At 42.6% G+C, this 21,481-nt stretch overlaps 1 protein-coding gene and 1 pseudogene across 3 annotated transcripts; both read left to right on the forward strand.

The window, feature by feature from the left end:
- The first annotated feature begins 6,890 nt into the window (after positions 1–6,890).
- Positions 6,891–9,573, forward strand: LOC147426876 (putative pentatricopeptide repeat-containing protein At3g05240; annotated as a pseudogene). The gene is made up of 2 exons (XR_015186198.1): positions 6,891–8,902; positions 9,001–9,573. The product of XR_015186198.1 is annotated as a putative pentatricopeptide repeat-containing protein At3g05240 (transcript).
- Positions 9,574–9,778: 205 nt separating this feature from the next.
- Positions 9,779–15,558, forward strand: LOC147426877 (uncharacterized). Of its 2 annotated transcripts, none has more exons than XM_086498550.1 (4): positions 9,779–9,890; positions 14,087–15,057; positions 15,145–15,246; positions 15,361–15,558. In XM_086498550.1, the coding sequence occupies exons 2-4, from the start codon at positions 14,089–14,091 to the stop codon at positions 15,418–15,420; spliced, it is 1,131 nt and encodes a 376-aa protein (XP_086354676.1). In that variant the 5' UTR covers positions 9,779–9,890; positions 14,087–14,088; the 3' UTR covers positions 15,421–15,558. The 2 variants fall into 2 exon arrangements, with proteins under 2 accessions (XP_086354676.1, XP_086354677.1); XM_086498551.1 differs by having other exon boundaries at positions 15,351–15,542.
- The last annotated feature ends 5,923 nt before the right edge of the window (positions 15,559–21,481 follow it).

The following is a 21,481-nucleotide window of genomic DNA, read 5'->3' on the forward strand; positions in this document are numbered from 1 at the left end:
AGGGTAGCATGGCAGAAGGTTGGCTGGTATCAGAGTCCCTAGTGTACATTGGAGAGTGGCTAGACGGATTTGATAAAGCCCAGGACACGCTATGGCGAACCATAGATGATGAGCGCATATCCGGAATTCTCATGTGCAATCTCGGTGTTGAGAAGAAGATGACGGAAGATCTAGAGGCTAAAATCAACCGATTTTTCATGCTTCACAATCCAGTCATGCAAAAGTGGATATTGTTACCATATACATGTGGTAGTGATGTGTGTGAACACACTAGGACCGCCGGGGCATTTTTTCCCTCTTTAGGAGGTTTTTTCCCTCGAGCATTGTATATACGCCCATCACTCTAGGGCTATCTATCTTTTCATTGCACACTAAGTAACACACTCTCTATTGTGTGCCTTGAGCTTCCTTCGTCTTCTCCAAGCTGTGTCTGTTTCTCTGCAACCCTAATTCCAACAATTGGTATCAGAGCAGGTCACGTCCTCCCGGGCTTAGTCGCCAGCTGCTCCAGCACACGCCTACTCACTTTCTCCGATTTCAGTGAGCTTTGGAGAGCGTTCGCAAGTCGACAAATATTTTGGGTAAGCTCGAAGAGCTTGATCTGCTCAGAATTTTGATTTGGGCTCATTTCGGCCTCCGTTTCCACTATAGGCAATACTGCACAGGCTATTTCGTCATTTTGTGCAGAATTTCTGTCAGTGCCGTTTTCTGCATAACAGGTGCCTTATAGTCTTCTACGGTTTGTGCTATATAGCACAGGTTGTTCCCGCTCCGTTTCTCCTATTTTCGGGCAGTTTTCACATCAGGTGCAGCATTTACCATGGCTGACAACAACAACACAGATGTGTTCAAGATGTTTGCTGCTGAGGATAGGTTGGATGGGGACAACTACCCTATGTGGGCTTATATGATGCAACATGTTCTTGTGTCAAAGGGTGTCTGGAACATTGTGCAGGGCATTGATGTACGTCTTGGTTCTGAGGATGTAGGCGATGTTGAGGATGTTGCAGGTCTTGCTGCAAGGATTGCAGCTGTTAAAGTTGTTTTGCCTACGGCAAAACAAGCTCGTTGGGATGTTAAGGATGCGCAGGCTCATGCATTGATTGCGTTGTCTGTGAAGCGCACCATTGTTCCTCACATCCATTCAGCAAAATTTGCAAAACAAGCTTGGGATATTTTAGCAGGTCTTTATGCAAGCCGCAATGAGGCTAAAATTGCTTTGCTGCGTAAAGAGCTGGAGTCGAAGATTATGCATGAGGAAGATGATATGGACACTTTCCTTGCTAGTGTCAAGGATATCAATGAGCAGCTTATTTCTGCAAGTGAAGTCATTTCAGACAGTTCCCTTATGCAGACTGTTCTTGATGCCTTACCAGATTCCTACCAGACTTTTGCTAGTACTTGGAGACTGATGACCCAAGGAAATCCTGAAGTTGTTAAGTTTGATGCATTATGCACATTGCTGTTGCAAGAGTCACTTTCCAGAAAAAAAAAGGACTAGGTAGCGTGCAGCTGAACAGGCTTTTATTGCTTCTCAAAGAAAGGGTGGTAACAGCAATGCAGCCACTTCTTATGGTTCTGCTGCGAGTGGCAAAAATTATGTTCCTAATGCTTCTGCTGGCAGTACTTCGTCTAGCAATTCTGGTGATAAGGGCAAAAAGAAGATGCGTTGCCATTATTGTAAAGCCAATGATCACTTGATCAAGTCGTGTCCTAAGTTGAAGGCCAAAGAGGCTAAGAAGAAAGAGGGTGGTTCCACTGCAAATGCTGGTTCCACTACAAATGCAGCCATTGTTGAGTCTTCTGTGAAAGGAGACTGTGTTGCTAATGTTGATGCAGAATGGGCTTTTAGCGCAGAGTGCACTTACAATCCTGTTGTCCATGATGCATGCTTGTCAGTCGTTGCTGCAGATTCACATGTGTGGTATTTTGACAATGGTGCTACAAAGCACATTACCTCACATCGTGAATTGTTTACCTCTCTTGAGTCTGTCCCTCATGGGAATTCAGTCACTTGTGCTAACAGCGCCTCTTATCCAGTTCAGGGAGTTGGAAAGATTGTGCTCACTGCTGCTAATGGCAGTTCCTTCACACTTGTTGATGCACGTTATGTACCTGGGATCAAGAAGAATCTCTTGTCTGTATCCGCACTTGCTAGACTTGGACTTGTAGTCAAATTTGTGGATGACAGATGTACAGTTCATGATCTCAGTTTTGGTGATGACATTGTTGCCTCTGCGCTTTTGTGCCGTGGGCTGTATAAGCTCACTTTGTATGACAAGTGTGGACAAAACTTTGCAAATGCTGTTGCAGATTCAAGGGCTATTTCAGATGCAAAACTTTGGCATGCACGTTTTGGTCATCTGAATTTTGCCAGTTTGCTGCGTTTGCAAAAATCTGATATGGTTTCTTCTTTGCCACCTCTTGAAGCACCTGTCAAACATGTTTGTGAAGGCTGTATTTTGGGTAAGATGCAGCGTTCTAAATTTCCAAAGGATGGTTCAGTTCGGGCCACATGCAGGTTGCAGCTTGTGCATAGTGATGTTTGTGGGCCCATGCAAACTCCGTCCTTGGGCAATTACCTGTACTTCGTGACTTTCATTGATGATTACTCCAAGCATGCATGGGTATTTCCGCTTAAAGCGAAGTCTGAAGTTTTTATGTGCTTCAAACAATTTCTGGCTATGGCTGAAAATGTCTCGAAATGTACTATGGGCACCCTCCGTTCCGATCGAGGGGGGGAGTACATGTCTCATGAATTTAATGCATTTCTGTCTAGTCGTGGGATAAAACACCAATGTACAGTGCCTTATACACCTCAGCAAAATGGTGTTGCTGAGAGGAAAAACAGGTCACTGACGGAAATGGCACGATGTATGGTCAAAAGTCAAGCTTTGCCGCATTCTTTTTGGCTTGAGGCCATTATGTGTGCCACTTATGTACTTAACAGGTGTCCTACGAAAACTTTGCAGTCTATTACTCCATATGAAGCATGGCATGATAGAAAACCTTCTATTGAGCGCATGCGTGTTTTTGGTTGTTTGGCATATGCTTTGGTGCCACAAGTGCAGCGCAGAAAATTGGATGATAAGGCTGTCAAATGTATTTTTGTTGGTTATAGTGCTGAAAGCAAAGGTTACAGGTTGTATCATCCGCAAACAAAACGTATTCTGGTTTCTCGGGATGTAGTGTTTGTGGAAGATTCTGTTCAGCCCTTGCTGTCATGTACTAGAGACAGTAATGTAAGCTCACGGGACATTTATGACACTTTGTTGCCTCTTTTCAGTGGTGGAAATACAAATGTAAGTTCCAATGAGGCAAATGTACAGCCTATGGGGGTTTCTGAAAATGTTTTAGATCAGCCTATTACTGATGCAGATGTACATGATGTACTTGATGAGGAAAGGGCTGAAAATGAGCAGGCTAGAGGTATGCCAAAATGGCTGGTGCACACTTTGCGTGATAGTAAATTGGATGCACCTTTGTCTAGTCGTACTCGTTCAGGCTCTCACCATGCATCTTATGCATCAAATTGTTATGCTTTGGCTGTGTCTAGCTTACATGATGTTGAGGAGCCTCTGTCTTTTGATGAAGCACAGAATTCAGAAAATTGGATGACTGCCATGCAATCAGAATATGATGCACTTATAGAAAATGACACATGGACTTTATGTGATTTGCCTCCTGGCAAAAAGGCCATTGGTACGAAGTGGGTTTACAAGTTGAAACGCAATCCGGATGGTGAGATTGATCGCCATAAGGCTCGACTTGTTGCAAAGGGTTATGCACAGCAAAAAGGCATAGATTATGAAGAGACTTTTGCTCCCACTTGTCGTATGACTACTGTGCGTTTTCTATGTGCATTGGCAGCTCATTTTGGTTGGGATGTACATCAATCAGACATTGTTACTGCTTTCTTGAATGGTGACATATTTGAGGAAGTTTATGTAACGCAGCCTTGCGGTTTTTGTCATAAAAGGACAAGAGGAAAAAGTGTGCAAATGTAACAAGGCTTTGTATGGGTTGAAGCAATCTCCTCGTGCTTGGTATGAGAAAGCTGACACTCATTTGGTCAAACAAGGCTTTTGTAACAATCCAATAGAAAGCACATTGTATGTAAAGCGTGAGGGTGATGTATTTCTCATCGTGGTTCTTTATGTTGATGATTTGCTGATCACTGGACCAAATGAGAGACATATTGCTGAATTTAAGGCTGATTTGAATGCTACTTTCAAGATGAAAGAGTTGGGGTTGTTGCATCATTATTTGGGCATACAGTTTAAGCAGTGTGATGGTGGTATTGCCTTGTGTCAGAAAAGTTACATAGAGACATTGCTATGTAAGTTTGGACTTGAGGATTGCAAACCTATTGCCACTCCCATGGAAACAGGTTTGAAGTTGAGTCTACATGATGCTGGCGATCCTGCTGATGTCACTCTTTACCAAACTGCTGTTGGCTGCCTCATTTATGTATGCAACACGAGGCCGGATATTCAGTTTGCAGTCTCACAAGTCAGTAGATTTATGCATAGCCCAGGGTCTAAGCATTGGCAGGCTGTCAAGAGAATTTTTCACTACCTTAGTGGCACTTTACATCTTGGCTTGTTTTATCCCAAGGGGGGATCATTGCCGCCAGACTTACATGCTTTTTCGGACTCAGATTGGGCTGGTTGTTTTGACACGCGAGTGTCCACAAGTGGTTTTTGTTTCATGCTTGGCAGTTCATGTATATCATGGTTGAGCAAGAAGCAACCTACTGTGGCCACTTCGAGTTGTGAGGCTGAGTACAGGGCAGTCTTCACAGCTACGGTTGAGTGTGTATGGCTCAGACGCCTTATGGCTGATTTGGGTGTTGGACAGGACACTGCCAACACTATCTACACGGACAGTCAGAGCACATTGGCAGTTGCGAAAACCCAGTTTTTCATGCTCTCACAAAACACATTGAGGTGCATTACCACTATGTCAGGGAGAGGTTCTCAGCAGGAGAGATCAGCTTGGCTTATTTACCAACACAGGACAACCTTGCAGATCTTTTCACAAAGGCATTGTCTCGTGAGAAGCTTGAAGCTTTCCGCAAAGCTTTGGGCTTACTCCCCTTTGTGGACTGATCATGTCCTCAGGGCATGGCACTTCCCTTTACTCATGTGCTAGCTCTCGTTCACGGCATCACTCTAGGGGGGATTTGTTACCATATACATGTGGTAGTGATGTGTGTGAACACACTAGGACCACCGGGGCATTTTTTCCCTCTTTAGGAGGTTTTTCCCCCCGAGCATTGTATATACGCCCATCACTCTAGGGCTATCTATCTTTCCATTGCACACTAAGTAACACACTCTCTATTGTATGCCTTGAGCTTCCTTCGTCTTCTCCAAGTTGTGTGTGTTTCTCTGCAACCCTAATTCCAACAGATCTCACAATATGAGGATGCAAAGCAAGAGCGACAAAGGGCAAGAATCAAGTGGAGACGGGGAAGACGAGCACCGATGCACTATCCGACGGGTTTGGAGAGCCTACCAACATTCATGAGCTTAAGATGGTTGCACAACCAACTGAAAAGCGCACAACAGTGCGGTGAAGAAGTGACTGAGGAAGAGTGGGAGTACTCTAGGGGTTGCGCGACCAAGGTAAGTTTGCAATGTACGACTAGTAACTTTCTAGATGTTTGAACGGCCACTCATAATCTTTGTTGGTTGTAGTATAAGTCATACATAGCAGCATGGTGTAAAGGTCGACATTTAGGGTGGAATGGATCGACAAAAAATGTTTTACTCAAGATTGTGGAATCATGGCAAATTTTGAACAGTCTAGTCGACGACGGTCCTCTGATGCAGATCCTGTGGTGGCGGAACTCACTTACTTCGGCACGCTACAAGAGATTTTGAGGATCGATTATAGAGGATTTTTTGTCGACTTGTTCGACGTGCAATGGTTCAAGATAATCATGGAGGGTCGCAATGCTACTGTGCTCAGAGGAGAGTCTGGTTTTCTTGAGGTGGATTCAACTAAGAAATGGACTGACCTAAGAGACACTTTCGTACTACCCGAGCATTGTGAACAAGTAAGTATGTAAATAGTTAACGTGTGTTTTAGAATTTATGTGCTTGGAAGCTCTCATGTAAGTTATATGGCTCTGGCAGGTGATATTTCATCCCACAAAGTCTGCATCAAACTGGTGGTACGTCATAGAGGTAGCCCCTCGTAGTGCACGGACGTATGAAGGCTACCATGTGCCAATCACAGCGGCATCAATGGAGGAGATCGGAGAAGATGCCCAGTCAGAAGCCGTGGAGGTGGTGCCAGACGAACATCAAGCTGCTACTCTCTATGGGGTCCATGCAGAGGATCTACAAAATGAAATAGAGGACATCTGTTTAAACGGAGAGCTCTATATAGATATAGGAAGTTATGCTGAGCTATGCGAGGATGAGAGAGAGATCTCTTAAACCCATAAATATTGTATTTGAACAAGATGGCTCCGTTTTGTAAATTCAGAGTTATGCACTTGCCTCTTTCATCACTCAAGTTGAATAGAAGAAGAACGCTTTCTGCCCGGGGGATTCACAGTGTTTTTTCATACGGTACCACGTGAGTGTAAAATAGGGGGGTTTTTGGATTTTGTACATAAGCGTATACAATAGGGGTAGCCCCTCATTATTTCATACTCATACCGTACACATAAGAGAGGGAGGACGGGGGGGGAGGGGGGTTACATTGGGGCTACATTCAATTGCCTGAGCCACCTTAAATACATTAGTAAGCCCCTCTCTCTCTCTCTCTCTCTCTCTCTCTCTCTCTCTCTATTGGGGCATTGAGTAATCGATTGGGCTGCTACACGAGAACGCCCTCTTGTGGCTTTAAGATGGGTAGGTCGTGAGGGCAGATGTGAAAGCGTCCTACAGACACCTAGGGGATTAAGGCGCAAAGGCATGCATAAGCACGCGTCGGGTCATCATCGTTCAGGCCTGCACAGTGGGAGGCAGTGCTCGCGCCCTACGGGATCATCTCTAGCCATGGGCCAACCCAGCTGCAGTGGCCATGAGCTGTTTGCATTCTGCACATGAGCAAGTCACGGGGCAGTAGTGCCCTCTGCATTACAGTATCCAGGTGCGCGTACAACAGGCTTCTCACCCAGTGGGGACTGCTTTTCGGATTCCTAGCATCAACAGAGACAGGTCGCCTGAGGGGGCTATCTATTGCATACGTAGCAGAGAGCAGTACTGCCTGCGTTCTTCTTACATAGTGAGGGGCTTCGGGCCTTACAGGTTACAGTCGTACAGAGGGGCAGCGCGCTGTTGATTTCATACGCACGTGCAAGTGTTCGTAGTCGATTACAGGAGGTTGGGCCTCTGGGCTTTGTGGTTGAATATTGGTTATGCGTGCCCGCAGTGGGCTGTGGTGTTGATTATACTCGCATTGGGTTGCCCGCAGTGGGCTGTGGTGGTAAATATTCCCGCTTTGGGTTGTGGTAGATTGTTCCTCCACCTGGACTCTGCTAAGCCAGAGCGTCAAGTGTTTTTGCAGGTTGTGCTGGTACATATTCCCGCATCGGGTTGTGGTTATTTGGATCTCCACCTGGTCTCTGCTGAGCCAGAGTGTCGAGATAGTTTTGAGGCTCTCGGCTGGTCTCTCGAGTGAGACTCGAGCCCCTTTTGTTGTATGCCAGGAAGGGTGAGCCTTGGTGCTCCGAACCCTATTGTATTTCTTTTTTGGTTGAGCCGAGTTGGCTTCTCGAGCTCGAGGTGAGTTACCCCTCACTCCTGGTATATGTATTGATTCGGTTTTACTGGTGACACCGGCCACTATAGACCCGGTCATAGATGCTCTCTCGGGCTCACTCGAGCCCCGTGTTCACTGCTTTAGCCCCTCGTACAGCGGTGTGCTTTTGAGGGAGCTAACATATGGTATCAGAGCTCTTAAATATGGCCTTGTTAAAGGCATGGTTCAATGTGGAGTTTGCTTTCTTATGCTATGAAAGAGCAATGCAGAAATTGCTGGAACGTTATGACTTTTGGAGCAAAGAAGAACCAGGTTATGATTGGAATGCGGTGCAAGAGGCCATGCAAATTCTGACTCAAACGTGCACGAGGACTATGGACAGCTACCAGAGAGAGAGAGAGAGAGAGAGAGAGAGAGAGAGAGAGAGAGAGAGAGAGAGAGAGAGAGAGAGAGAGAGAGAGAGAGAGAGAGAGAGATGGAAACTATGCCTCCCGTGCTCAGCATGTCCTCCTTTTTCTAGGATGGAAACTTGCAGAGCACAGTGACCTTGCCTCTGTGCACTTGGAATGCATTAATTACAGGATATGTTCAAGAAGGCGAACTTGAGCAAGCAATGAACTGTCTCCATCGAATGAAGCTGACGGTCTCTCTCCAAATGCAGTAACCTTCACATGTATTTTGAAGGCATGTAGCACCGTAGGAGCAATTGATAAGGGGGAAGAAAGTCATGATGAGATTGCTAGATAGGGGTTGCTAGGAAGTGATATCATTCTTGGCACTGCCCTAGTGGATATGTATGCTCAGTGTGGTGCTCTCGTGAAGGCGAAACATGTGCTTGAGCAGCTACCTATGTGGAGTGTTATAACTTGGAATGCATTAATTGCAGGGACCATTCGAAAAGGTAATTTTGAACAAGCACTGAACTTTTTTAAACAAATGCAGTGTGAGGGTCTTTCTCCAAATGCAACCACATTTTCTTGCATGCTCAGCACTTGTAGCCGCTTAGGTTTAGTAAAAGATGCTCAAATGTTATGTTTCGATGGCTCATATTTATGCAGCTGCTGGAATGAAAAAGGAGGCAGAAGGTATTGAATTAATGAGGGTAGGACATGAAGAAGCATGGGAGAGAAGAGTCAGCAGATATTTTGCCTATTAGTGAAAGAGGAAAAGCTTGTTGAAGGTATTGCATAAGGCTACCATGATACTTCCCAGGTGTGTAATATAGGGAATCTTGATGAGGAGAGAGTAGGGCCTTATTGCTCCATCGTTGCTTTCCAGGTCATCGATTTGATGTTTGCCACGTTGCTGTTAATATGATAAAGGATACCCTTTATGCTTACTGGAGCATTATTTTAGAACTTGGAGGCAGTGGTGGAGGAGAAGCATTATTTCTTGAAGATCTTCTGCGACCAACAAAAGATAAACAAGGACAACAAAGCCCTACTAATACTGGTGATCAGGGATTTTTCGTGGCCCATATCTACTATTTCAGTGATGACAGAGATAGTTGCTGCTTTTGAAATTTGACTCCCTCCATGGTGGGGTTCACCTTCTTGGCAATCTTCTTACCAAATACAGAGGATGCAAAATAATTAGGCTATGCAAGGTTGTGAGTAAGACTCTTAAGTGTAAATATGGCCAGTGATGGGAGTATTTATTACTTGCGAAGCACTCACTCACCTATTGATTGGTGGTATTAACAGAACTAGCTCAAATTGGGATGCCCTTGAAGAGATTCGAGGAGTTCACAGGTGAAGAGTAGTGGCCAAAAGCATTCAACGTTGGCGGAAAGCATTCCAGGTCTACCATTATAAGAGAAAATATTCACGAATACTAGTAGCTTTTGATGAATCAACAATGTGTTGGTTATCACGGGTATAAACATTCAGTAGAAATAAAACAGTACTCTACTATATGTGGGAATAAGGATTGCTTTGGCTAGTGACAAATCGCTTCTCCGTCACAAATGAAGGTAAGCTTACCTCTTTTCCTTTTGCGTCTTTGTGTAAAGTTCATGGCTTAGTGTTGTTGTGCTCACTTGTTTGCTGTCTCATCCAGATATCATTGATGAAAGCAGATTCAAACTGGGAGCTACCTTTCAACAGGTCTGAGGTGTTGTTGTACATGTCAAAGTGACAAGGAGAGCAACATCTCCAGTGCCAAACCAGGTCAAGTTAACCTTACTAGAGGCCTGTGTAAAAACATTTTACTGAATCTTGTGCTAGATCGTAAAGTGTTCATGTAGTCTTGAAAGTGACATTGAGCTCTATCAATTTATGTTGGATATTGTCAATCCGTGGTTGTGTCTATTGACTAGTCCCCACAATCCCCAAAATGCATATTGTCTGCTAGGCTTCTGCTAGGTTTCTTGTTTCTTTAGACAAAGCCTATTATGATTTCTTCAAAATGCGAAAACTCCAATAATCACACAAATTCTTTGAGAGGATGTAGGAAAATTATCTAGAGCCACAATGGAGACGTTCTTTTGTCTATAGTAGAATGTGTCTCTAGGCCTCAGTGAACTGCTATCATTCTTAGCTCTTTTGGTTAGGTAAGAGTGATAAAAGATGGACACTCTCCTCTCATGTGTGGATGTTAGCCCACCCAAGTACTTACAAAATGTGTTCCTAGCTTGCCATGTAGGATGCCCAATCGAAGAAGTAGGTTGTTTCCAAGCTTGTGGAGAATTTTCTTGGTAGCTTCCGACCCAATCTCAAAGAGGACCTGCATTTTTTGCATTGGTCTCATAATATGCTTCAAGATGTTTTGATAGTGCTGATTGCCAGCAAAAGAGGGGATTTTCTTGGTAGTGCCTGACCTAACTCTCTCAATGAGACTACTCTATGCATCTCGCAAGGAGACAAGCCAGGGGGAGGATCATGACCATGATCGTTGTGTGGTCATGTAAACTGCATATGATTGCACTGAAGGGCAAGTCATTACCCTGCATCATAATTGATGGGTGGCTTCTTGAGATTGCCTCCCATATTTGGAGTCACAAATTTGCACAGTGCCGCAGAGCTCCATCTTCCACAAGTCTTCCCCCTTGCTCCACACATGATCTTTTCATTCCAGGAATGTATGTTGTAGAATCTCTTTTTGGAATTAACAATTTTTTCTTTTATCCTTTGTCCATGTTGCTGTATAAGTTTGAGGTTCTTGAATCAAGTCTTGTACTGCCTTATCCTTTGTGACTTCAAAGTTGACTTTGCATAGTCAGGTAAGCTTTTCTCATTTATTTTGTTCATCTCTTTGTCTACACTGTTTAAGTAGTTTGTAAAATTTTCAACATATTAAATAAATATCTAACTACTCTTGCTTCGCGATCCTTGTTTGTGTTGGTGGTTTAGCCCCTCTACAGTTTGTAAGGTCAGATTTTTCTGGCCTTATACATGATTTTGGAACAAGTGACCAGTCTTGCTAAAACTTCACTTACATTGTGATTTATCTCTCTTACCTAATGTCGAACGTTCATACATGAAATGTCCTAATTGCCTAGACTTGGTACAATGTTGGGCATATGAATGCTCCTGGTTCGATCGAAAAACGCGTGCTTGACAGATCGATGAATGAGATAGCTGTCATTCAAATTATGCCCAAAAGAGTGTCGCAATGCCCTTTATGATGCGAAAGTCTTCCTTGCCATGGTACCCTTGAACGGTGATCAGAAGAGCACCGATGTGTCGTGCATCTTTTTGAGTTTTCCCTATATGTCACAAATTGATGACGTGGTAGTATTGCCTGGACACACACAGCAGCAACATATGACGTGGCAAAATGTACGACGGAGTGATGACATGGCAGATTGTACAAACTGTCCAAAAATTGCGTTGGCTAGTTGATGATGTGGCAGTTGTACGGACATCAAAAATTCATGCTGACATGGCAGCTGTATTGAATTCCATAATTTGCATTGGCCAGGGATTTCATATTCATATTCCAAGAGACCTTAGAGATCTAGCTGACGAGAGAGGGAGAGACGACCTTAAAGATCACAAATTTCTTTACAGTCAGAGGAGTAGTCGTAACAGTAGATTTTAGATCTCACCCACACCAGAGGTATATTGATTGATCAAGTAATTGATCTAGGAAAATCTAAGCATCCACAACCATAGAGGGCCTCACAGCATCGATGCTCAACTTCTACACGCTGAGAGTCAAGCTCAATAAATGTAAACTAAGAGTCGTGTATATTTAGTCAAAATCTAGGGGAGGGAGTCAACTTTAAGGCATGAAGGGAGAGCTTCATGCTATATACGGATATCCGTGATGGATTGGCCATACTACTTGATGCCTTCTTTGACATGGAGCCAAGAGAGTGTAGCAAAGTGTTTGTCTTTATTTTGTATATAATTACAAATATAGTCTCAATTTGTCCCATGGTCATATGGTTTGACTGGCCCGTGTCATCTTGAGCTATCGATTTTTACCTTTAGTTATTCTAGCTATTCATATGGCTTGACCAGGTCTCTTGAGCTATCCATTCTTACCAAATGTGTAGTTCTACCTCTTTTTATGATAAAAAACGTTAAAGTTTTTAAGACTTTTAGTTTTTTTCCATGTAGTTGTAAATTCTATAGTCTCAATTTTCCACATGGTCATATGGCTTGATTGGGTGTGTTATCTTGAGCTATAGTTTCTTGCCAAGACACGTCTAGTATACCTTGGGTCTATGTGTCACACATACACAATGTCTTTATTTTGTATATAATTACAAATATAGTCTCAATTTGTCACATGGTCATATGGCTTGATCGGGTGTGCCATCTTGAGCTATCGATTTTTACCTTCAGTTCTTTTAGCTATCTATATGGTTTGACCGGGTCTCGTGAGCTATCCATTCTTACCAAATGTGTAGTTGTGCCTCTTCTTACGACAAAAAGCATTTTTAAGATTATTAGTTTTTTTTCCATGTAGTTACAAATTCTATAGTCTCAATTTCCCACATGGTCATATGGCTTGATTGGGTGTGTTATCTTGAACTATAGTTTCTTGCCAAGACATATCTAGTATACCTTGGGTCTATTTGTCACACATACACAATGTCTTTATTTTATATATAATTACAAATATAGTCTCAATTTGTCACATGGTCGTATGGCTTGACCGGGTGTGCCATCTTGAGCTATCGATTTTTACCTTCAGTTCTTCTAGCTATCCATATGGCTTGATCGGGTCTCTTGAGCTATCTATTCTTACCAAATGTGTAGGTCTCTTTTTACGATAAAAAGCGTTAAAGTTTTTAAGATTGTTAGTTTTTTTTCCATGTAGTTATAAATTCTATAGTCTCAATTTCCCACATGGTCATATAGCTTGATTGGGTGTTATCTTGAGCTATAGTTTCTTGCCAAGACACGTCTAACATACCTTGGGTCTATGTGTCATACATACACAATGTCTTTATTTTGTATATAATTACAAATATAGTCTCAATTTGTCACATGGACATATGGCTTGACCGGGTGTGCTATCTTGAGCTATCGATTTTCGCCTTCAGTTCTTCTAACTTTCAAAGTGAAATATGGTATACCACATTAGGTTAATGCAGGAGCTTTGATATGATAGTTTGAAATAGAATAAAAAATGTCTACATATATGCAGGTTGACTTGATAGTTTGAAATAGAATAAAAATATCTAGATATTTCAATTGACAAGGCAAATGCTATCCGTTTTTTGACAAATTACATTGAAACGATTGGTTTAATATTAAATTAGTAATCATTATATTTGTTTCTTTTCATGGTTTATTCTCTTAACATCTATTGCAAATGAAAACACACTACAATGTAAACTTCTATTCATTTGCAGTTCAACATGTATTTTTGCAAAAGCATGTGCTTTTAAAATTGTTATGTTACTAGTATACATAAAATACTGGGTCGTTATATTCCGTACAAAATCCATATGAGGAGGGATGGCTCATTGCGAGAACGTCTGTATCTTGTCTGTATTTAGGGGGGTAGGTTAGCATATATGATACTGTACATAGGGAGGTTTCTCTAATTTTGATGCACGCAGGTGACATCCCCCATTACTAATAGTGAATCTCCCGAGGCTTTCTGTTGCTGCTAGCCTTTGAACATTCCAAAGCTACATGCACATTCAAGTTCTTGTACGATTCTCCGGCTCTTTAAGTATTTGCGTCATTGCGTTATATGCGTCATTGTATTTATATGCGTCATTGCGTCATTGTATTTAATGGTCTTTGCATCCACTCTAGGTCCCTATGCTCTAGGTATGTTCTCATTAGCAGAGACGACGAGCACCTCCTCCTCTCTCTCTCTCTATCTATCTATCTATTTGTCCATGTTTTCTACTCCATTCATTCAATATTAAGTTTAAATCTTCGTGTGTTTAATGCAGGTATGGATGATGACGAGTTTCTTTCTTCTTTGTCATCCCAGCAGAGACAGTGGTACGTGGAGCGTCATCGCTCTGGCGCACCATCGCGCGTTCCTACTCCATCCGCATCTCCTTTTGTTTCGGAGTCCTCAGCGCGCTCCCAAGCTTCGGTGTCGACGAGACGATCTTCACACTCGTTTAGGCATCGGCGCTCTAGTGGTGGCGGTGGCGGTTTTTGTGGGGGTGACGTAACCGATGCTTCGACACCGCCTCGTGTTCGACGAGGCTCTTTACCCTCCCCTTCTTTGCCTGTCCCGACACCAGCCACGTCATCACTATCGACACCAGGTTTTGTGCGGCTGAGTGTCGTTCCCTATAGCTACACACCACTAGCTACTCCTCCAGGAGTCACTCTAGTGGACACTCCTCGCTTCGGGGCTCAGACTCCAGTGGAGACACCTGGCGTCCGTACCCCCGTTGACACGCTACTAGAGACCCCTTTCGAGACACCCAAGTTCACGCGTCAGCGGCGAGAGGGCTTGCCTTACTCCGTCGACTTCAGCGGCGGTATCATCTTGAATGATGACGGTAAGAAGATTTCGCGCATGCGCGGTCTTTGCTCTCAGGTGTTTAGACACTACATACTAAACACCTGGAGTGAAGTACCAAATGAATTAAAAGACAGAGTCATCAGCATGCTTCATGACGAGTTTCCCGTTTTAACACGGGATGACCGCTTCAATGGAGATGTGATGAAGGTTCGAATGCGCGAATACTGCAAGCATAAGCGTTCCGAAGTGCAAAAAGCAATTAAGCATGGATGGAACAGAGCAGATTGGCTGGCCAAAGAAGATTGGAAGCATGCGAAGAAAGAAGCGCGCAAGAATCCCGACAAGTGGAAGCAACAAAAGGAGGCAGCCAAAGCGCGAGTAGAGGCAGGGAGTTTGCACCACTTGGGGAGCGGCGGGTGGGCATCATTTGAGGCCGATTTTGTAAGTGTTTTTGCATCTATGTTCGATAGTTTAGGGTTTATGGGATTTGAAATTCTAACATAATGGATTCTTTGTATGTTTTGACAGTGGTCGTTTACAGGATGTGATCCCACTCCGTACAAGCGTGAGTACGCTGGTAGGAAGGGCTTAAACGCCCTTATAGACATCCTGACTTCTCGCGGCGGCATGGTTAGTATTAGGGTTTATTCTTTCTATTTATTGTATTGTTTTATAAACGTCCCTCGCTATATGTTTATACTTACAAAAATCTATCTTATTGTTTTTTTTTGAAGAATCCGACAGATACGTCGCTTGGACGCGATGAGACGTCTGATTAGACGACGTCAGTTTAACCATAGCTAGATAGCATTAGTTTCTTTTTGTTCTAGCTTATGTATCATCAGACCATGTAACTATGTATTTTTGAAAACCATGTATATTTTTTAAATAATGACAATGGTTTGTAACTATTACATTTGCAATGATTAACAATCAAGTGATTTTGTTGCTGTGTAGAATTGTCATTTATTTACTTCTATCAATTCAGGCTTGTCATTTTTGTATCTTTATTTTGCAAACAATACGTACTATGGATGATGGAGTTAATGATTATATTGTCTTCTGGCTGACTATTTTGGGTCTATATTTACCTTTGTCTATATGAACATGGTTTTCCAACCTTACTTTGGTAAGTCCATAAGGGTTTTCATAGATGACTTTTGTATTTACAGCTCCAAAAGTATGCATCTCGGCAAGATTGATGAAGGATTTACTCGTTTAGCTAAGCTGGGTGGACAATTAAACAAAGACAAATGTCACATTGGGGAAAGCAAGGTTACACTATTGGGGCATGTAGTGTCCATTGATGGAATCGAGGTAGATCCTGAAAAGATAGAAACATTGCTAAATCTACCTTCCCCAACTTCCATCAAACAATTAATCTCTTTCTTGCAAAAGATAAGATATTTGAGTAGATTCATACACTTACTCTCCCAAGTGATATTTCCTCTACAACAGCTGACTCGTCAAGAGACGCTTGTTTGGAGTGAAGAAAGTGATGGGCATTTTAGAGAGATAAAAAAAATGTTAGGGTCACTCCCTGTAATCCTCCAACCTTGTTGGGAAGAAAAATTCTTTGTAAACCCTAGTGTGTGAGAAGACGCCATTGGTGCATCCCTCCTACAGAAAGATCCAAAAACATCCTTTATGAGGCCTGTGTATTTTGCTAGCCACCTCATGGAAAACACAGAGAAGGCCTACACCGTGATGGAATAGATAGTGTTAGCTCTCATGTTTGCGGTAACCAAATTTCGGCCATACTTGCTGCCGAAGAGGCTTGTAATTATCACTCTGGAGGATATGTTTCACTATGCACTACAACATATGGAAATCTCTGACAAAATAGCAAAGTGGGTGGTGCGACTTCAAGAGTTTGATTATACAATACAGGTTGAAAGAACAACTCGAGCATGCTTAGCCGACATTTTAACAAACAAGTGCTATGAAAAAGTTTTCCATTTGAAGAGAAAGGAACTTCCACCACCTCCAGCTCTAGAGGCTTTGGTCAATGCTTATAGCCTCTACTTTGATGGAGCATACAAGAGAACCAAGGATAAGGCAGCTGCAGGCATCGTGGTCTTATCTCCAGAGAGGATCCATGGTGAAGAGATCACTCTAGAAGATGTCCACTCCAACAATGAAGCAGAATATCAAGCTCTAATTCATGGCCTTTGTTGGTGCCTCGATAATTCAATTAAGAGATTAAATTCTTTTGGTGACTCCATGCTTTTGGTAAGGAAAATGCAAGGTACATGGGCTTGCAAAAATGCCAGTCTCTCTACTAAAATGAGAGAAGCCAAAGCTCTTATGAGGAGATTTAGAGAGGCACAAGTACATCATGTGCCAAGAGACCAGAACAAGGATGCAGACCACCTAGCATCATCGAAGTTAAATGAGTCAATAGTGGGAGCAGTGGCCATCAAACTTCCACTTCAACAAGGCAAGGAGGACTTAGAAGATATTATGCACATTCTGGAGCAAGGAGAGGCTCCTAAACACTTGAATGCAGGGGAAAGGCGATGGTTAGCTAGGAAGGCTACCAGGTATCGCATAGTAAATGATAACTTATATTGTCTTGGTAAGGATGGTGTGCTTAGGAGAGTGCCTTTGAAGAGTGAAATTGAAGAGATTTTAAAAGCTTGTCACGATGATATGTGCGGAGGACACTTTGCACACGACATCACTAGTAGGAAGGTTCTACAAGTTGGGTTTACTTGGCCAAGTCTTCATCGTGATGTCAAATACTAGTGTCAAACATGTGATGAATGTCAGAAAGCAGGACCACGACGGCTCATAGCTGAACCTCAGAACCCAATAAAGGTATATGGGCCCTTTGAGAAGTGGGGAATTGATGCCATAGGGCCTCTACCACGCACTCAGTCAGATAAAGAGTACATCATCATGGGAGTAGACTACATGACTAGATGGACTGAGGCTATGTCGACCAATAGAATTACTGCTAAGGATGTGAGTCAGTTCATCTTTGACCACATCTGTTGCCGGTTTGGCACCCCTCTTGGAATACTATCTGATAGAGGACCAGGGTTTAGAGCAGACTTGGAAGGAGAACTCATGCAGAAGCTAAATATTCAGCATCAACACTCTACTCCTTACTACCCTCAGTGCAATGGCTTGGTGGAAAAGGTAAATGGAATCATTTGCAAAATTCTCACCAAACAGGTACATGCCAGGCGCCAAGATTGGGACAAACACTTGAATGGAGCTCTATGGGCCTATAGAACCTCCTTCAAAACCACATTAGGGTACACACCCTTTCATTTGGTTTATGGAAAGGAGGCGCTTTTGCCCATTGAAGTGAAGTTAACAAGTCTTCGAATATTGGGTAGCCAGGTAGGCTCTCAAAAGGAGAAAGTACATCAAAGGATCATGGATCTAGAGAGGCTGCAATTGGATCGTGAAGAAGCCATCAACCACTATTCTCAAGAAGCAGAAAAGCGCAGAGAAAAGTTCAACAAAAAGCTAGCATCCAAAGACATCAAAAAGGGATCTCTGGTGCTTCGATATGACAATCGCTTCGACACTCGTAAGTATGGAAAGATTCTTTTTCGATGGGAAGGGCCGTTCTTGGTCACCAAAAAGTTCAAAAATGGCTCTTATAGACTTCAAGACATTGATGGTAAAGTGCACAAGACCAGAACAAATGGATGGCGTCTAAAGCCTTATCACATCAAGATAAGGTCAGCCCAAGATCAAAGAAAGTAGGCTAGAGGCATAAATACCCCTAGCCAGGTTTGGGGAGGCTATGATCCGAGCCTATCACAAATTTTTGTTTACTATATTTTGTTGGTTTTCCTTGCTTCTAGAGGTTTACAATAAAAGAAAGAGTGAGAACAACTTCTTGGAAAAATTCAAAAAATGATTTGATGGGAATTTTTTCTTGACTAGTTCACCGGAGGTGAAAGGTAGAGGGAGAACCTAGTGGTAAAGGGAAGGGAAAATATGTAAATGTGAAAAGAAAAGATATGATGTGGTTGTGGAGCCATGCACCCATGATTCAAGGGTCATGAGTGGCTCATATCATCATGGCTTTCGAGCCATATGATGATTCAAACAGATGGGACCCAAGTGGAAGACTTGGTAAAGGAAGGAAACAGACACATGCTTTTGCTGGATTTTAAAAAAATACTTCCACTCCGATCCAAGAAAAGTTGTCTTCATCAAAGTTGTAGCTGATGAGCTGGAGATTTTGACCATATTTTTTTTATAATTTATGCATCTACGGTTTAGGAGATATGGCCAAAATGGCGGACACCAGTTTTTTCAACTGTGGTGGAGACCATCCCCTCTACCTTTACACACACACCCTTCCTTTTCCACATTGAGACCTTCTCTAAAAATCAGCCATTAGTCTTCTCACCCTCCCCTCCTTCCTCCTCTCTCTCAAGCTCAAAAAACCATCACAAATTCCTCTTCTAATCACCTCTCAAATCATGCTTAATCTTGTTGTAATTCATAAATTCTCATTCAACCCCTTTCTATTATTACTAGATATGTATTGATTTTATGTAGATTCTTTACATTTTAAAATAAGTAAGCTCTTGGACTCAAGCTATGGAGGAAGGAGTGAAGACAACACAAGTGATGATGGAGCCAATTAGTTGCAAATTGGTCAACAAATCACTTGGAAGGAGCTTCTTCATTGGTTGAATGTCCCTAATCAAGCTTCATTTGTACAAATTGCACTTGGATCTTAACCTCACTCCTAATCACTCTCTTTCCTATATAAAGAGCCCCCCCCCTTTTGTAATTTCAAGTCTCCCTCAGCTCCATTGAGTCTTTGTATCACTCACCATGAGCCCATAAAGCTCATTCATTCACTCTATTCTTGCACATTCTAGAGTGAAAATTGTTTTATGCTAGTAACCTCCCCTCCTCTTACTTATGTTAATTAAGAGAAATCTTTTATGTGTGTGTGAGAGTGCTTGATGTGATTTTGGCTAATCCTTGAGTTGTTGTTTAGTAATCTACATGCTATTTGTGTTGGGAGTGCTTGAAGTTATCCATTCCTTGTACACACACTAAGGTTAATGCTTCATTCATAGTGATACCTCTCTCTCTCTCTCTCTCTCTCTCTCTCTCTCTCTCTCTCTCTCTCTCTTTGTGTAGCGGTCCTAGTCCACGCTTCCAAGAGTAGGTGGTGCCCTCATCTCATTTCCCTTGTGGCGCAATGGAGTTTGTTATGGTGTAGAGGCCGCCATTCCAAATTTCCTTCGTCATAAATTGGTGCCCCCAATGAGGAGTTCTCAAGCAGCGCTCTGTCAATCCTATGAAGGAAGATCCATCAAATTCTCCAAGACTTCCACTATGGTCTCCCCAAGAAGATCGAGAAAAGAAGCGTCTTTATCGACAAACGGCATGTATGCGGGTAAAGAGAGTTAACTACATACACCCTTCTTTGCTTCAAGGAAAATCTTATAGTCATCAAGTCCCTAGGTCAAAGCATTGTGTTGAGTGCTTTGTGGCTAGTGTGAAGACACTTCCTTTGAAGCCTCGACTTCAGGTGGTGAAAGCACTCTCAAACTCGGGTATTAACAAGTTTTTGGAGGGGGAACTACACATCAATGGGGTGCGGTATTGGCAAGAGGCTACATATGGTGATGCACTCCAACTACTATTAGCAAGAAGTCTCAAGGTGGTTGAGAGGGTAGCCATTGAACCCTATGAACTCTACAAAGATGAAGATGGTCACACCAAAGCTAGGCTAATCACTGGTGAGCAAATTCTTCGCATCTCTCAAATGGTGGGATCCAAGAGAGCTCAACTTCAATGAAGTGCTTCATGGAAGTTTGTATTTAATGCACCAATGAATAATCCCATTTTCTACAACTTTCAATCAGTTCAGAATATTAGGGTGAATGTGCGCATTGATAGAAAGATTTTTTTCCAAGAAAGATTGGTCTTCTATTTTGGAGTTGAGAGGTTGAGAGAGATATTGTTGTCCCCTGACCCTATAATATTTTCTATTTTGGAGTATAATGTATCTTTTGATGTTCACATCTTCATCTTGCTTTAAGCATAGTCCATGAATCATAGGGATTTATATGGACCTTTCCAACCTCTTGCTAGACAAACTGTGCATATAATAGCTAGCACAAAGCTTAGGTTCCAAAACATCATAAGGAACTTACTAGGCCCTCGTCGTCTAGCTAAGATTAATGCATCTATCAATCCATTTATTCTACCCTTAATAAGATATGATTTGGGCCTAGACGTTTTCATCTTTGTGCTGTATTGAGAGGAAGGCAACCCATTTTATGATGGCTTTCCCTAATTTTTTTGGGCGTAGTGGAGAAAATGCTGGGGATTTTTTGGATAACTTAGAGATGGCTTTCCTTGTCTCTGGGAGGGATGACGAAGCATTGAAATTGAGAGCTTTTCCTTTGGTGCTCAAAGAAGAAGCTAGGGTATGGTTCCAGGCTCTAGATTCAACCCAAAGAGCTGATTGGGAGGGATTGAAGGCGGCTTTCCTACGAAGATTTCAACGAGCCAATTCGGCAGAAGAACTATGGCAACGGCTTCTGGCCCTTCATCAAGTTGGCCCTCATGGTTATGCAACCTATGAGGAAGGTTTTCTAAAACTTTGGGGGCAATGGTCAGACTCACTAAACCCTGGTGATCGAGCTCCCAATTGCCTCCAAAAGGATTGATTTATCTCAGGTTTGTACCCCTTGCTAAGGGAGAAGGTAAAGAGCAAATTTTCAAATACTTTTGAAGATGCCTTAAGAATTGCTAGGGAAAAGAATAGAAAGATTCTCTATCAAGCCCAAGCTGGCCAGCTAGCTTTGGGAGGCAATATCACAACTATGGAAGCTTCTCACATACCTCCAAATGTGCCTAATGCACC

This window comes from Adiantum capillus-veneris, chromosome 24 (assembly GCF_014529385.1).
Source record: "Adiantum capillus-veneris isolate H3 chromosome 24, ASM1452938v2, whole genome shotgun sequence".
Lineage (NCBI taxonomy): Eukaryota > Viridiplantae > Streptophyta > Polypodiopsida > Polypodiales > Pteridaceae > Adiantum > Adiantum capillus-veneris.

Bases quoted from the DNA above. Each gene is read 5' to 3' on its own strand.
- LOC147426877 (XM_086498550.1), top strand. From the start codon at position 14,089: ATGGATGATGACGAGTTTCTTTCTTCTTTGTCATCCCAGCAGAGACAG. The intron at 15,058-15,144 runs GTAAGTGTTTTT...ATGTTTTGACAG, and splicing joins CATCATTTGAGGCCGATTTT to TGGTCGTTTACAGGATGTGA. The intron at 15,247-15,360 runs GTTAGTATTAGG...AGAATCCGACAG, and splicing joins TGACTTCTCGCGGCGGCATG to ATACGTCGCTTGGACGCGAT.